Source organism: Carcharhinus amblyrhynchos, chromosome 10 (genome assembly GCF_965287045.1).
Source record: "Carcharhinus amblyrhynchos chromosome 10, sCarAmb.v2.hapA, whole genome shotgun sequence".
NCBI lineage: Eukaryota > Metazoa > Chordata > Chondrichthyes > Carcharhiniformes > Carcharhinidae > Carcharhinus > Carcharhinus amblyrhynchos.
In genome coordinates, this window is record NC_137333.1 from 66,642,371 (window position 1) to 66,659,299 (window position 16,929).

The following is a 16,929-nucleotide window of genomic DNA, read 5'->3' on the forward strand; positions in this document are numbered from 1 at the left end:
GTCGGTGTGGACTTGATGGGCCAAATGGCCTCCTTCTGCAATGTAGAGATTCTATGATTCTACAGAGAAAGCATACCATACATAAGGAAGGAAAGGAGAGCGCAGAATGTAGTGTTACAGTCATAGCTAGGGTGTAGAAAAAGATCAACTTAATGCAAGGTAGATTCAGTCAAAAGTCTGATGACAGCAGAGTTGAAACTGTTTTTGAGTTGGCGGGTACGTGACCTCAGACTTTAGTATCCTTTCCCCGTTGGAAGATGGTGGAAGAGAGAATATATCCGGGATGCATGGGATCCTTGATTACGCTGGCTACTTTTCTGAGGCAGTGGAAAGTGTAGACAGTGTCAATGGGTGGAAGGCTGGTTTGCATGATGGACTGGGCTTCATTCACGACCCTTTGTAGTTTCTTGCAGTCTTGGGCAGAGTAGGAGCCAGACCAAGCTGTGGTACATCCAGAAAAAATGCTTTTTATAGTGCATTTGTAAAAGTGTCTGGGAGCCAGAAGCCCAAAGCAAATATTCGTAAATGAACAATCTGTAACATCTGCTCTAATTCTGCACAATGCTTTGTTGGTCACCAGTGTTCTTGGCAAAAATCAACATATAACATTTTAATTTGTTGCTACATTCATCTGAAATGATGCTGCTTTATTCATAGAATGAATAGATTACTTAGGAGGCGAGATTTAGTTTCATTGTTCGTCCTGCAGTATCATGTGAAATATTTGAAATCGAAGGTAGTAACAGTTTTCCACTGATGTTGTTTGGGAAAATGTTCATGAAACATGCTGCTGATTCCACTTCCAGTTTTCTTTTCACTAAAGGTCAGATATGAATAATGAACGTGAAGGTCTCATTAGACACAGCAAAAAAAAAGGTTTTACAATCTATCATTTGCAGAGAAGTGTATGAATAAAACATTTCAGAGTTGACAGAAGCATCGGTAGTTTAACTCCTCGAACAGATGAATGACAGGCTGATGGGACAGGATAAAACCTCTCAAGGTGGGATGGTGTTTGAACCAGAAAGAATCTCCAGTTATTTGTCATAGTTATGTTGTATTCATCTATGAAATGAAGGACTGAGGCATTGGATCATGTTGAATGTGTTTCTGTTAGAAGTCACTAAGGGTTTACTATGACAAGCGATGTGTGCATGTCCATTCCCTGTCAAAAGTGTGGTATCTACCACCGTGGGCTGCACGGTGTCACAGTGGCAAGCACTGCTGTCTCACAGCATCAGGGACCTGGGTTCGATTCAAGCTTTGGGTGACTGTCTACATGGACATTGCACATTCTCCCCGCATCTGCGTGGGTTTCCTTCAGGTGCTCTGGTTTCCTCCCATACTCCAAAGATGTTCGGGTTAGGTTGATTGGCCATGCTAAATTGCCCCTTATTGTCAGGGGATTAACAGGGTAAATATATGAGGTTATGGGATAGAGCCTGGATGGGATTGCTGTCAGTGCAGGCTCTATGGGCTGAATGGCCTTGTTCTACGTTGTAGAGACTCTATAATTCTACATTGAAGCTGCCTGCTTTAGAAGCATGCACTGAAATTATTCAGGAACCCTCACTATAATATTTAACATAAATGTTTGCTGTCGGACCCTTTGTGAAATTTGTCTCCCCCGGCCCTCAACTCTCTACACGAAAACTTGCCCAACAAATCATGGCATGAATTGTTAGGAAGGGCCAGAAAGAGTATTATATAAAATGTTCAACACCTCCATACAGTCAAACTATCTTTGAGCTATTTTCTCCATTCTAGTGCTGACTTTGAGAGTTATGGGAGACTTTGAGAGTTTCATGTCTCTGTCTATCTGAGAATGGAGATGGGATGGATTTTAAAAATTGGCGGGAGTGTCCAAATTCCAGGACTCCCCCCTCCATTCCAGTCATGTGGGACTCCCATGATCCTGAGATAAGGTGCAGCAAGTAAGCCCGCATTCCGCCTTCAAGCTCTTCTTGACTCCTTTTTCGACACTCCCCATTATTTCCATGGAGTCAATTTTATTTTGTTAGGAGACATGGTTTAGGACACATCAGAGGAATTATGAACCTTGGGGGAATCCTGTTGTGGAACCAGGAAACTTTTGACATTTAAATTTAAAGGTTTTGTCAACTTCAACTCTCACAATTAGATGTTGTATGATAAGTTAAATATGTTTACAATGCAATGATTGATTACATTTACAAAGAAAATGACCATTAAATTGAACCACATTGTAATAGAGTTCAGATACATTACAGCACTTTTTCCACTTGATAAAATTTTCTTTTGTATTGAGCAGTATTGAGAATCTAACTTTAATACATCATCTAGGTACCGTACTTTCAGCTTTACACTAATTTAAAGTCCAGAGATCTGTTGAGCTTTTGAAGCACTATGGATAGAACTCAGAAGTCCTATAATAACATTAGGACATCTTTGAAATTATCATGGAACTGTTAAAATAAACAAATATCCATTCAAATTCTCCTTTGAAAATGGTTCAACCCTATTAAGTGCTCAGAAAACTGTCAAAATAAACAGGTATTGTAAACCACTTCAAAGTTACATAATCTCATCAGCTGTTCATAAACTGTCAATCAAACAAAGCACACAATGCCCTTCACAGCCTTGTAAAGAACCCCTACAGACTTGAATTAATTAGTGGGGCTTGGAACTCAGCGAAGCATTCATAATGGGATTCAATCTCACAACGGTATAAACAAAGGCTGGAGAGCTGACTGCATTGAAACCTTTGAAGCAGGCTGAACAGATACCATCTGGCTCAACAGATGGCTAACCTATTTGAATGACAGGTGGGGGATAATGGGATACTTTACAGTAATTTACAGAACTGGCAGATGCAGCAAGCCTCAATGTCGGCCCGCATATCAGTGTGGGCCAGATCAAGTTGATCCATTTCACTATTTGGCAGTATCAAGGGTACTGGTGAAGTGGCAGCAGTGTGGGCCCTCACAGTCAGCATCCGAGATCTGTTGATCTGGTGAGAGGCAAGTGGAGATTCTAATACCACTGAGAGTGGGAGGTGCAGGGTAAGTGAGCAGGAGAAGAAGGAGGTGGATTGTAGTGCAATGAAATGATTGTAGCAGTATGACAAAAGCAAGGGAAGGGAGTGCTGTGAGTTGCGAGGTTGCAAATCCTGCAGCTGTAATAAGAGAATAGTTGAAGTGAAGGGCAACATTCTTACCTTGACATCTCTGGTGAGATCATTGAACTTTGTGCACCCATTGCATGCTGCACAATTCCCCATTGTCTTCTGTGTTTCCTGGCGAATGTTCTGTCCAGTGGGGGAAGCTGACAGCATGTGACAGCGTTTCATAGGAAGAGTTGAGTGTCTACTCTGGAGGCCTTGCAGCTTTTTAGGCTTTCAGGAATGTACTGTCCTTATTACAGCCACAGTTAAGAGGTGCTGGTCTGCCTTTAAGTGGCATCGGACATCCAACTGCTTCACCATCACCGCCCCCCCCACCCTTTCCCCTCCACATCCCCCCTGTCCACACACACACACACACACACACACACACACACATACCCATTCCATTCCACCATGTTAACCACTGGTTGGCCTGTTTTTGGCTCCAATTGAATTTTGAGGTTAGGAACACAACTTGTGTGTCACGGATTAGCCTCAGAATGCTTAAGTGCACCCGTTTTTATGGTTTGTCTGCATAATTTTATTGTCATTTGGTCAGGTGGGCTTTGGTGTAATAAAATCAAGATACCTGAAGCTTCTGAAACACATCAGTAATTGTATTTTTTATGTTTTTAATTAATTAGAGAAACAACAGAAATAAATTGGAATTGTAAAGAGGCAGAATGCGGGTGGCCGTCCTTTTAGATCAAGCTATGGGATGTTTTCAGTAATGAGTGGATGGCTGAATATTTTATAGGCAGTTGTTTGATGTGAAGTGTGCACGCTATTTTGTCAAGAGGTCGCTAATTGCCTCATTTATAATCGACTAAATAAATGCCTAATTGAATGTGGTGTCAGGACACAAAATGGGAAATTTTGCACTTTTATAGATAAATTAATGATAAGAAACGTTACAATTAGGCCTCCAGACAAACCCCGGTAAGTTAGAGTATTGGCAGACCTTGAAAACGTGATCTGGGACCATCTGTAAAATCCACAACTGAGGCATGGTTTGAGCTGGCCTGAGGACCTTTCCTTGTTCTGCGTCAGACATGCCGGTGTGAAGCCAGGAGAAATGCAAACAGCAATGTCAAGTGCACTGAATGATCCTGCTCAGAATGTTTACTGGCTGTGTGTTTAAAGGCTGGTGTTTATCTTTACTTCGAGCTGATCAGTGTCCACTTCGATTGGCCCCTTTACTCTCTATTAAAATGCACAGTGATGACCAGAGAACTAAACAACACATTTGTCAGGTTGAGATTGAGATCTGACTGTTACAGACCAGTAAAGTTACAGCAAGCTTGCTGAGAATTTAGCAATTAGTTTTTTTCTAATTGCAATCTGCAAGCTTCCAGGTAAACAATCTGGCTGACAGGATGAAGCATCATGACAAATTTCAGATCCATGTATATGGATCCAATGTCAAATCGCTTTTGGTCATGCATTGAGCAGCCTTATATGGGTGGCACGATGACACAGTGGTTAGCACTGCAGTCTCACAGCACCAGGGACCCGGGTTCAACTCCAGCTTTGGGTGATTATCTGTGTGGAGTTTACACATTCTTCCTTGGGGTGCTTCGGTTTCCTCCCACACGCCAAAGATGTGCAGGTTAGGTGGATTGGCCATGCTAAATTGTCCCTTAATATCAGGGGGATTAGCAGGGTAAATACATGGGGTTATAGAGATAGGGGCCAGGGTGGAACTGTTAGCGGTGCAGGTTTGAGGAGCTAAATGGCCTCCCTCTACACTGTAAAGATTCTATCGTTCTATGATTAAAATTTTCTGTGGATGGGGGAGCTGGGTGATTGCAGTATTTGGATAAATCTTGTGTAACTGATGGGAGGAAAATTTTCTGTGTGATGATCAATAGGTTCCAACATGAATTGAATGTGAACAGTTTCCGGTGGATATACTAAACTGCTTCTTATTGGTGTTAAACTTGTGTCTCATTTAATGAGGCCACATGGATGATTGATATAAGAACTAAAAACTGTTACACAAGGATCAGTTTGTGAGGCTGGTTTTAAAGACTAGTTGTTGGAAGAAATAGGACTTTGGGCAGTGGTATAAAATGAGTGACAGTATATTGGCTACTCATTATCATCTGTCCCAAATGTTATTCCTATTGAACAGTGGTAAAGCAGGCTATCGATCTGCTACCACCCAATTCTATCCTAGTGCACATAGTCCAAATTGCATTAAAAGGAACTAACCCCTGCAGGTGCTTGCATCAAAGCTGCTCAGGGAATGCTTGATACTCACAATAAAGCTAATAAAGGTGCCCAAAATTAATGCCCCTTGCATCTATGAGAACAAAACAAACACAAATATTCTTCTCAATAGTGGGACTGGCTTTAATGGATGTGAAGATGCCTGCACCAACGTTTTGCAAAATTACTGAGGGATAAGTTTTCCCATCCCGCCCACCATGGGAATCATAGTGGGCGGAGTGGCGGACATGCAAAGGTCCATTGACCTCAGATGGAATTTTCCGGTTTTGGGGCAAGCGCGGCTGGAAAATGTTTGAACAATCAGTGAAAACAATAGAGAACACCTCTAAGATGCCTTCATTTTTTCATTAGCTGAAGAATTACAAACCATCATATTAATCATTAACTAACCAATAATGGGAAAAGATTTTTTTAAAGACTGCAAATGTATAAGATCAAAATAGATTCAGAAAATGCTCTCTATGGATATCATCTGATATTTTCACCCATCTCCTTCCTTTACACAATACTTTCAGCACTGCCTGAAATACGACCTTGTATTTATTAAAATAGGAGATGACTCACCTGTTTAAAGCTGATGATGTCCACATTAAGTTTCTTCCCTCATTTCACAATAAATAAGTTGTGTTGCTGTTAATCCTGTGCTTCTTGTCTGCAATCGGGAGTTTACACTACAGGTTAGACTTGATACTGTAATCAAAAACAGAGTTGTAACTATACAAAAATCTGTCTGGAAAAGTCTGTGTAATATCAATCAAGAGCATGCAGTCTAAATACGAACAAAGATGAATTCTAACAAAGTGAATTCTGACCTAAAGGCATTTAGAGGTATGTTAGATAGGTTATACGAACTAGTACCGCAAAGTTCGATGCGATACTCGACCACACAGGTGAGGATGGCTCCAACTTGGATCTTTGACATTTGCTGAGTTAGCAAATTTCAAATGAGGTGGCAATGCTCAAAATCCATGTTGCGGCGAGGGAAAATAAGGAGTTCCCACTTCTGCCTATTACCCAATGATCATTGATAAAAAATTAACATGTAGTCATTAAATAAGAATAACATTGGCCCCAATTACCCATGTGATCAAATAACTTGTTGAGATACCATTCCACACTTAGGTTTGATGTTGTTGAGCTGCTGTGCCACCCATGGGACCGAACTCCAGCAAAGTCTTCAGGTTCAGACAAGGGAAGAAGAGCAACCTGTATGAAACACAATTAATATTTGACATTCCTTTGTCATAAGTTTGAGAATAAAATATACAACTCCAAAATATTGGTCCTCAGTATAGCGGCAAACCTTAAAATGATGATTGGGTTTCATTGCAAATTATGTCTTATTCTTATTTTTTTTATAAATTACTCAATGGAAGAACAAGCCACGTGTTATTAGCTTTATTAATGTTATATTCATTTGGCATGTGGAGACCAATTGTAAGAAATATTGTACTCAGAACAGGGAGATGTAAATGACTTCAGTTTTTGTTATTTCATCAGTAGATTAGCTAAAGGGTGTGTAAATTTTTGGCTAAATAGTACTTGCGAAATGCAGATGTGAATAAATACAATTACAATGATGATTTTGTTTTTTTTTCTCTTCCAGTCTGTTCTCAGTATTCCAGGGGAGTGTTTGCCATCTTTGGCATGTACGACAAGAGGTCTGTGCATACGCTGACATCCTTCTGTGGAGCGCTGCACATATCTTTGATCACACCAAGCTTCCCAACGGAAGGAGAGAGTCAATTTGTCCTCCAGCTGCGGCCATCTTTGAGAGGGGCATTGCTCAGCCTGCTTGACCACTACGAGTGGACTAAATTTGTCTTCTTGTATGACACCGACAGAGGTGAGTTTGACCTTCAGAGCTCCTGAAAATTTATTTCCATTTGACTTTGAACCTGGCAATCTTTGAAACATTTAGCGAATGCTTCAGTCACTAAGGATGTTGAACATTTTGAAGTATATGGGCATTAGCTTCTACACTATTAAATGTGTTGTAAGTTCTTTTTGTCAATATTATCAACAATTTTCTATTGGATCCAGGTTTTGATCTGTACAAATGTTACAATTAAAGTGTCACTTAAAGGAAATACTTTGAATGACCATGAGGTTGCTGCCGAACATGGCAGACAGGGCAGGATTGGGGGAGGGTTAAGGCAGCTTCAAGATTTGAATTTGAAATTTGCTTTGCTGTTCATAAGAAAATCATTGATAATTAAGGAATACAGTGAATTAACATCTTTACAACATAAAACAGTGCCAAATAGGTTGGAGCCTAGTAACATTTTTAGACATTGTCAATTCATAGGTGACTGGAACTCTTCTGATCGTCAAATTGCAGAGTCTATATATTTAACCTTTATTTAGTCAATTGAGATTCTCATTGACAATAATGACCTGACCAAGTGGCTAGTGCCACAGAAATTACACAATACAATTCATTTAAACACCCAAAACAACAAAATACAAATTAGCAGTGAAAAGGAATTGACAGCTTAACAAATATACGTATTGGTCAACAGAGCATAACCCTTCAGCGAAAGGCATCCATGGTAATAAAATTAGCTAGCTTCAGCTTTAGTTGTTCCTCATTCCACTCACTGGGAACTGCAAACTGAAATTAATTCTTACCGAAGACTTTGCTCACTCTTAGAGCAACTCATCTGATTAAGTCACATGACCTCTCATTTTAAGAAGAGATGGTAATATGTAACAAAAATTTCAAACAGGCAGGTGTTTTCCCTAACATGCTGCGATAAATTAACAGAAGCCAGTGGAGTTGGCACCTTGTGTACAATAGAGCCAGTTAATCAGAGAGTACAGGTTTCAGTGAGTGATGGGTATGAAATGGAGCCCCAGTCACAAATCTAACTGCAGAGTGAAGGGGGATATTAGAGGTAAGAGAGAGGTAAGACATTCTTTTCTGTGCAGAAGGAGAATCAGGAAAGTTAAGCCTTTGTACATGTGTTCTCTTTAATTCTTCTTCTTTTGAACTTGTTTCATTATTGCCTGCACTTTTTTTAACAAAACATAGCACGAATTGTTTGCTTAGTTTTATGGAAATTGTTCAAGGTTCTCTGATTATGGGAGTTTCTTAGCCCCAAAACGACTGATGATATTTGTCCAGTTCGCAGCTCTTGTGAAGAGCCTGGTTTTGGCTTTGTGTGTCGGTCAGTTCAACAACTAATCCATAGCGAGACCCTGATGTAAATTGCAGGATGACAGTGCCACCTGCTGGCCTTGAATCTGCCTATTGAGATGATGTTCCTGGTGCTGTGAGACTTCTTACTGTTGGGATGAAAGTAGACAAGCTTTTCATTGTAAGCTTTGTGACAACACTCATATAGACCATAATCGCAATTCTTTTTATCTTTCCTTTTCCTCTCAATAAACTAGTATTATTATTTCCATGTAGTCAAGAAAAACTGTTTTGGAGAAAATGTTTTTTTCTGGGAATTCTTATATTAACCAAAAACAAAGACATTAGCTGAGTATAGGAATTTGTCCTGAAATTGGCATGCAAATTCTTTCAGATGGGAGTAAAGCCGTCCACTAAAAGAAACTGGTAGCAATAATATGCCTTTCATTTCCTGGTATTTATAATACTCTGACTGAAACTATTCAGCAAATATGATGTTTACAATTGTGTTAAGAGTTATTGGTAGTTTAATTCCTGCCCTACGTGCAATGTAGCATCAGTTCTATTCATTTTAATATCAGAATAATCATTGATCCCTCCAACAGTTTGTGCTGGTGTCGAATGCACCAAATTAGACATTGAATTGTGAGTTACTGTAATTGATTTCATGGTTCTCAGCAATGCCATGCAGTTTCAGTGTGAATGGGAATGTATCTGGCTGCAGTACAAAAGGGCAATTTAATATCAGTTTGACCAAAAGCTGCATAATGTCCATGTTTGCATTGAATTAATCAAGTGCCTGTTAACAAAAGAATTCCCATATGCTCCCTGAGTCACTAGCACTTAAATGGCATCACTTCTTTTGCAGGATAGGGGAAATATACAGGATATTGAATCTGATCAGTGATTTTGGAACTGTTTCTCTTTATTTTTGCACATTCAACCCTAGTTTTTGGCAGGTGAATAACTTCATGCTGTGCCTTCCCTTAGTCTTTGTGAGAACAGAGACAATAATTTATGTCTCAAAAATTATGCAGCCTTAGTGTCCAGTGCTGCAGTCATACAAACAACTGCTTAGATTACATTTACCTTCAAACTTGATTATTCCAATGCTTTCCTACCCTCAGCAAAAGTCCACCCAAAATTGCTGCCCATGTCCTAATTTGCACACGGTCCCCTGTAAACCTCATCCATCACCTCGCTTTCTCCTCATGTCTGTAACCTCCTCCAGCCTGACAGTGCTCCAAGAAATTGTCATTTATCCATTTTTGGCTCCAAGTGTATCTCCGATTTCCTTTGCCCGCCATCGGTGGCCACGCCAATTTGAGCCAAAGTGCTGGGGCTGTAGAAAATAATTGTATTTGAGACGATGGGAACTTCAGCAAGCAGACAGTCTGCCCATTCGCTGCTGCAGAAGCAGTAACTGACTGATAGAGTGCTTGTCTGGATCATTTTGCTGTGGTGGGGTCTAACTCTTTTAGATTTTATTTGAATTGAAGTGCCAGCAAACAAAGTAAAGCTGGAGACGAGCTTCTATAGTGACCACCTGATTTTACTGTCAACATGTGCTCACTTGATACCAGTCAATAATAAATTGTAAAGCACACCAAGGTGGCATAACTACCCTTCCTGTATGTGTCCAGGCTGTACATTTGTGACACATTATCCCTTGTGAATAGCAGTCAGCTTTAAAAATGTAGTATCAAAAGCTGTAACTGATGTTGTTTATGAACAGGGCAGGTCAGGGCCTTTCATGCATCGGTGCAGACTCAATGGGCTGAAGGGCCTTTTCTACACTGTAGTATTCTGTGATTACTAAACCATGGCATCAACTCTCAGGTGAATAGTTACAGTTGGCGGGTGGTGGCTGTTTAAACCTACCAACAGAGTTGGTCCACGAGTCATTGAATTGCTCCATTTTCCTGGTTGGACCTCATTTTCATTCTGTTAGTGTTTTTCCAGCAGCTTTGTAGTTGGGAGAGGGTCAGAGAGCTGAAAGCTCAACTTTCAACAAAGCAGGTCAGAGGGCAGAGAATCTGGGGAGAGGGCTATAGATCGGCATGGCCACCAATGGCGGGCAAAGGAAGTCAGAGATACGCTTGAAGTCAAAAATAGATAAATGCAAATGACCTTGTCAGTCTGCAGGAGGTTACAGAGATAAGGAGAAAGTGAGGTAATGGATGGGGTTTGCAGAGGTCTGTGTGCAAATTAGGACATGGGCAGCAGTTTTGGGTGGACTTTTATTGAGTATAAGAGATAGTCCTGTGCAGGAAGGCATTGGAATAACTGAGTTTGAAGGTGAATGAAATCTAACACAGCAGTTTTTTTGTATGGATGCAGCATCGAACACTAACATTGACTTGAATTTCTCCGTCTGAGAGGTGGGGGAGGGGTAATCAAATGTCATAAGCTCACAAAAATCAATTCTAAAATGGAGTCTCATTTTCAGGAGCATCCTGCACTAGTCCTTTTGCATGCTATTAATCAGGCTAATCAATGCCAATTGGCAAAACATACTTTGCAAATCAAAATTATATTAGGGTCCTTTCGACTTTGTAACCTCCCTGATTTGCTTGGGTTCCAGGGACTCCTTATACACTTGAGCCACCTATTTTAAGGCCTTAACCAAAGTGCTGGCAGTCAGTGTCCTTGGGAACAAGATGGCAAGCATTACACCTCGATTTTCAACATGAGAGGTTTCGAGTACAAGAGCAGGGATGTGTTGTTGCAATTATACAGAGCCTTGGTGAGGCCAACCTAGAATATTGTGTGCAGTTTTGGCCTCCTTTTCTGAGGAAGGATGTTCTTGCTCTCAAGGGAGTGCAGCAATGGTTTAACAGGTTGATTCCCTGGATGGTGGGACTAATGTATGAAGAAAGATTGATGAGGTTAGGATTGTTCTTGCTGGAGTTCAGACAAATGAGGTGGGGGGGGGGGGCGGGGAATCTCATAGAGACTTATGAAATTCTAACAGGACTAGACAGGGTGGATGCAGAGAGGATATTCCCGATGGTGGGGAGTCCAGAACCAGGGGTCACAGTCTGAGGATTCGGAGTAGACCATTTAGGACAGAGATGAGGAAACTTTTCTTCACCCAAAGAGTGGTGAACCTGTGGAATTCGTTACCACAGGAAGTAGTTGATGCCAAAACATTGCATGTATTCAAGAGACAGCTAGATATAACACTTGGGGCAAATGGGATCAAAGGTTATGAGGAGAAGGCAGGATTAGACTACTAATTTGGACGATCAACCATGATCGTGGTGAATGACAGAGCATGCTCTAAGGGCCAAAAGGCCTCCTCATGCGCCTATCTTCTATATTTCTATCTCTCCATGTTTCATTCCACTGCTTGTTCTTGTTTGGTGTCCACATGGAAGTCATCTACCATAACCCATTCTAACTTGATACAGAATCAACATTCACTTGTATCTTTTCACAGATCTCATCTCTTTGTGAATGCTGTTGCTTCTGACAGTCACATTTGTCAGACAGTGAGGAAATTCAGATCTCAAGTTTTACACTGACAATGTTCTTTAAATATTGGTTCAGGGCAAGCCAGCTTTTTACACTCAGTCACTGGAACACAACATCCCAGATATGATTTTCCTTAGTGTGTATAGTCAAGTAACTTCAGCCATGTTTAGTACAAATAATCATTATGTTTTGCTTTTAAGGCCATAAAGGTTGACCCTGGATAGATATAGTGGTGGGAATGGTGTTTACTGCTTGAGTGGTAACTTGGAAGAGTAAACTGTCACTCAATACAGAACCTCCAATCTTTGTTCTATTCTCATTTGCAGACTTCCATTTGTATAGTACCTTTCATGATTTCAGAATGTCCAACAGCCCTCAACAACCACTGATCGATTCTTGAAGTACACTCATTGTTTAACCTAGGCAGCCAATTTGTGCGCTGCAAGTTCCCACAAACACAATGGCTGGAATTTTACCACCTCGCCCGCCCCGGAATTCTCTGTTGGCCTCAGGCGGGATTTTACGAGCCCGAACCAAGCGAGGTTGTAAAACCCCAATAGATGAAGCTAATCTGTTCTTAGTAATTTTGGTTCAGTGCTAAATATTGACCCCAAGACTCTGGGGAGAATGATTCAGTTCTGCTACTGTTAGGATTGTAGGATTTTAAACATCCACCTTTAGTTCCTGAAAGCTTCTGTGTTTTATTTACTGATTTATGTGGGGTGGGGAGGAGAATGAGTGCTGGCCTCATCATAGTATTACCCTCCCCCCCAAGCACCACAACAAACACCAATATTTGATAAGCTCTGTGCGGAGTTGCTTTACTTCACAGCTCGGCCCCAGGAAATGTGTTTGTGTTTTTATAACAAGGCAACCTGGAAGGCAACATCTTAGCTACTTGATGTGTGTTCCTCACAAGAACTGCAAAATGTTGTTCAAGTATACTGCGAATCATTCTGAGCTGTGAAAATAATCAGATTTACAGAGTTAGGAATAGTCCGAGGTGATAGTGAATTAAAACTGTAACACGGACATTTGTTTTAATTGAATTCTGGAACAGCTCCTAAAATAATCCAACTGTGGAAAAGAACTTCCACCAATTTCACAGTTACTGAGATATGTTACGGGGAGAAGGGAGCTGTTATCTGCTATACATGTTCTTTGACTTCAAGTGACCACACATCAGCTGAGATGAAAGTAGTAAGAGCCTAAGTGGATTGGCACACATATATACCACCAGGATAGGTAGCAGGTGCTTAGTGATATTCAAATGTAAGGTCTTTCTATGTCTCCTACCTGTGCTGGCCAACCTGATTTCAGTAGCATCAGTTGTGGAGAACAATTGGCTCAATATACCAGGGCTTGATGGGGGACAGGAGGATATTAAACAAAAGCAGAACCTGTCTGATATACTGCCTAAACTATAGGATGCTGAGCCATTGATGTAATAATATGTTTATCAGGTAATACGTTGTCAAGTACTCAATGCCCGATTGAGGGACCCAGCATTGGGAGGGAAGGGGATCTGCTGAGAGCTACACTGCTGCCCTTTCTTCCAACCCTCAGCCAGCAACTCCTTGCAAAACCCCGTCCCACCCTTATCTGTGAACTGGGTCCTGTGCTGATACTCAGACTCTGGTGGGTGCACTGCACCACTGCTCCTGGTGATGCTGCCTGCAATTGACAGCTGCCAGCCTCTGGTTGACCAACAACTTCTGGAGATGAGTGGAGAGAGGTGCAATTTCCTGATTGGCACTTAACGAGGTGTGCCTCTCCCAGAGGTGGTAATGCAGGGATCTCGCCAGTCTTCATTCAGTGGGCGAGACCCCATCATCTGGATTAGATTCCATCCTTGGACTGGCAAATGAGGACTGGTTACTTTGGTGACACATTGGATAGCTGGCATCACCAATGCTACCTCACTGATGAACATCCTTATTTTTAGAGGCAAGGATAAAATTCAATATCTGTAGCAATGAATCCATCACCTGTTATAAATGTCACCTGGTTCACTAGGTGGATAGCGAGACAATCCAATGAGGAGAGATTGGTTCAACTGGGCCTGTATTCACTTTAGGTCAGAAGGATGAGAGGGGATCTGATTGAAATGTGTAAAATTCTAACAGAGTTGGACAGACTAGATGCAGGGAGGATGTTTTTCCCTAGTTGGGGAATCTGGAACAGGGGACACAATCTCAGTATACAGAGTAGACCATTTAGGACTGAGATGAGAAGAAACTCCATTATTCAAAAGATGGTGAACGTATGGAATTCTCTGCCACAGAAGCTGTGGAGGCAAAGTCATGAAACATATTCAAAAAAGAAATGTTTCGTTTAGATTTTAAGGAATCACAGGACATGGGGAGAAAGCGGGAATATGGCATTGAGATAGAAGATCAGACATAATCATATTGAATGGTGGAGCAGGCTCAAAGACCTGAGTGGCCTACTCCAACTCCTAGTTTCTATGTTTCTCTTTTTCATTGTGTTGAACTGAATGGTTGCATGACAGGCCAATGATCGGCCGTCATTGGCTTTGAAATAAGTTGGTCAATTGGTTGTCTCATTTATCTGTTCAGATGGATCCTGAGGTATCGGTGGGATAAGATCAGGGGTTCTGGATGGCCTACTCCTGCTCCTATTTCTTATGTTCTTATGTTCTTATGTTCTTGATCAATGTTCCTCCTGGAACCAACACCAATGTTTGTGGGTAAAAGCAAATTACCACAGACACTGGAATCTGAAACCAAAAGAGAAAATGCTGGAAAATCTCAGCAGATCTGGCAGCATCTGTAAGGAGAGAAAAGAGCTGGTGTTTCGAGTCCAGATAGCCCTTTGTCAAAATTACTGTTTGTGGGATTCTGCTACTGAGGAATAAGCAATGTGTTTGACTACACAACAATAGTCAGTGCAGTTACAAAAAAAAACTGCATTGCTCACACTGAAACGTTCCAGCAACATGCTAAGGCACGAAAGGACTCTTTCTCATTCTTCAAGTTTGAGTTAGCTGGGAGAAGAGGAGGAGACAAATATCGAGGTGAAAAAATGGTTAATTTTACCAAGAGTTTTGTGAACTGACTTGAGAAGTTAGTAATTGAGTCCTGAAATTCAGCCCTTGACATCTCTTTGGCTCCACTCTGCAGAGATAAGATGGAACTTGGCAAATAATTGATTTCTCACACCAGTCTTGGGATAGTTGCGTGGTTCAAAATTATTTCAACTACTGGTTCTGTGAGATTAATTTGAAGTGACATTTTGTCATATTCCCACGCAGAAACGAAATGCAGCATTGGAAAATTGCAGGCGTATTGCAGAAGGCAGCATTAATCCATTGACATAAACTCTATCTATTTATTTCTTCAAGTGCCTTAATCTCAATATAATGTCGCTGAGAACATATTGGTCAGAAATTATTCTGAGCTTTTATGTTTTCATTGCAAAACCCCGATGGGCTTCCTTCTGGCGAATCAGTGAATATACTGTTTTAATCAGCAAGGGCTGGATATAGAAGCAAAATAGCAATTGACAGAATTTGAAAAGTAATTTGTAGGTTTGTTTGTAGGAGACAGTGAAGTAAGTTTTTAAGTTGAAGTTTACAAAGTTTATTTATTAGCATCACAAGTAGGCTTACATTAACACTGCAATGAAGTAACTGTGAAAATCCCCTAGTCGCCACACTGCAGCACCTGTTCAGGTATGCTGAGGGAGAATTTAGCATAGCCAATCACCTAACCATATATCGTTCAGACTGTGGAAGGAAACAAGAGCATCCGGAGGAAACTCAACACAGGCAAGGGGAGAACGTGCAGACTCCTCGCAGGCAGTGACCCAAGCCACAAATCGAACCTGTGTCCCAGGCGCTGTGAGGCAGCAGTGCTAACCATTGTGCATATTTGATTATCTGAGACAATTATGATTTTTTTGTGTACTGAAAAGGTCTATTCATTGGATGAAATTATTGATATAAATAGATTGGAATTGAAGTTTATGGTAAAGGTACCAGTTTGAAACAGCAGCCTGCTTAAAGCAATATTGCATTGGCAGGTTCAAGTTATACTCATAGCTCTGCTTGCACTGCTCTGGTCCATGGCATTCAAATGATGGTTACATTTGTTAATGTTAATTAAATGCTGAAGAGCGTGTCAATGCCTCGCCACATTCTACTGCTTAAGAGCTTGGTGGCTACCGATCAACCACCTGGGGAGTTTATAAAATTGGCTTCACACTGGTTACAGTTCCAATGCAGGGACTACCTCCTGGAGGGGATTCACACCGCTTGCTATAATGCAATCAAGCTCAATTCACTCTTCAGTTCCACAATGACATGGCACCATTATGCTTCAAGACAGGTTAAGTAGTATAATTGGACTGTAACATATCTTAACTTTATTATGTATTTACAAAGGATACATAATCCTCTGTTGATGAGCAGTGAAATAAGTCTTGTGGAATCTTGTGGTTCTCTGGTGAATTTTTCTCCACATTATTGTCTGTAACTTTATTGACAAGAACTGACTCAAGCTCTTTCCCCTTTAACCTCTAGGGGTGGCACACTGGTTGGCACTGCTGCCTCACAGCACCAGAGACCTGAGTTTGATTCCTGGTCACTGTCTGTGTGGAGTTTGCATATTCTTCCCGTGGTCTGTGTGGATTTCCTTCAGGTGCTCCAGTCTCCTCTCATAGTCTAAAAGACATGCATTGATCCGAACAGGTGCTGGAGTGTTTACAAGGGGAAGTAAACATTAACATTGTTTAATTAAACTAAGTTTTCCAGGTGAAATACAAGTTGTTTAACACACAAACAAACTTGAATCTATTTGAAAAATAACATAAAAAAGACTTTGAAAATGCCTTTCCTAACAATGAGTGATCCAGCACGCCAAAAACCTGCCTTTGGATGGTAGGTGGAATATTGATAAGCAATTATCCTAAGAGTTTG

At 41.0% G+C, this 16,929-nt stretch overlaps 1 protein-coding gene across 7 annotated transcripts in view; it reads left to right on the forward strand.

The window, feature by feature from the left end:
- The window catches only part of LOC145349012 (glutamate receptor 4), a 262,985-nt gene that overhangs the window by 25,714 nt on the left and 220,342 nt on the right, over positions 1–16,929 (forward strand). For all 7 annotated transcript variants that reach the window (XM_080197219.1, XM_080197220.1, XM_080197225.1 and 4 more), the window contains exon 3: positions 6,981–7,220. In XM_080197219.1, the coding sequence (XP_080053345.1) occupies positions 6,981–7,220 (240 nt within the window). The remainder of the gene's footprint in view (positions 1–6,980; positions 7,221–16,929) is intronic.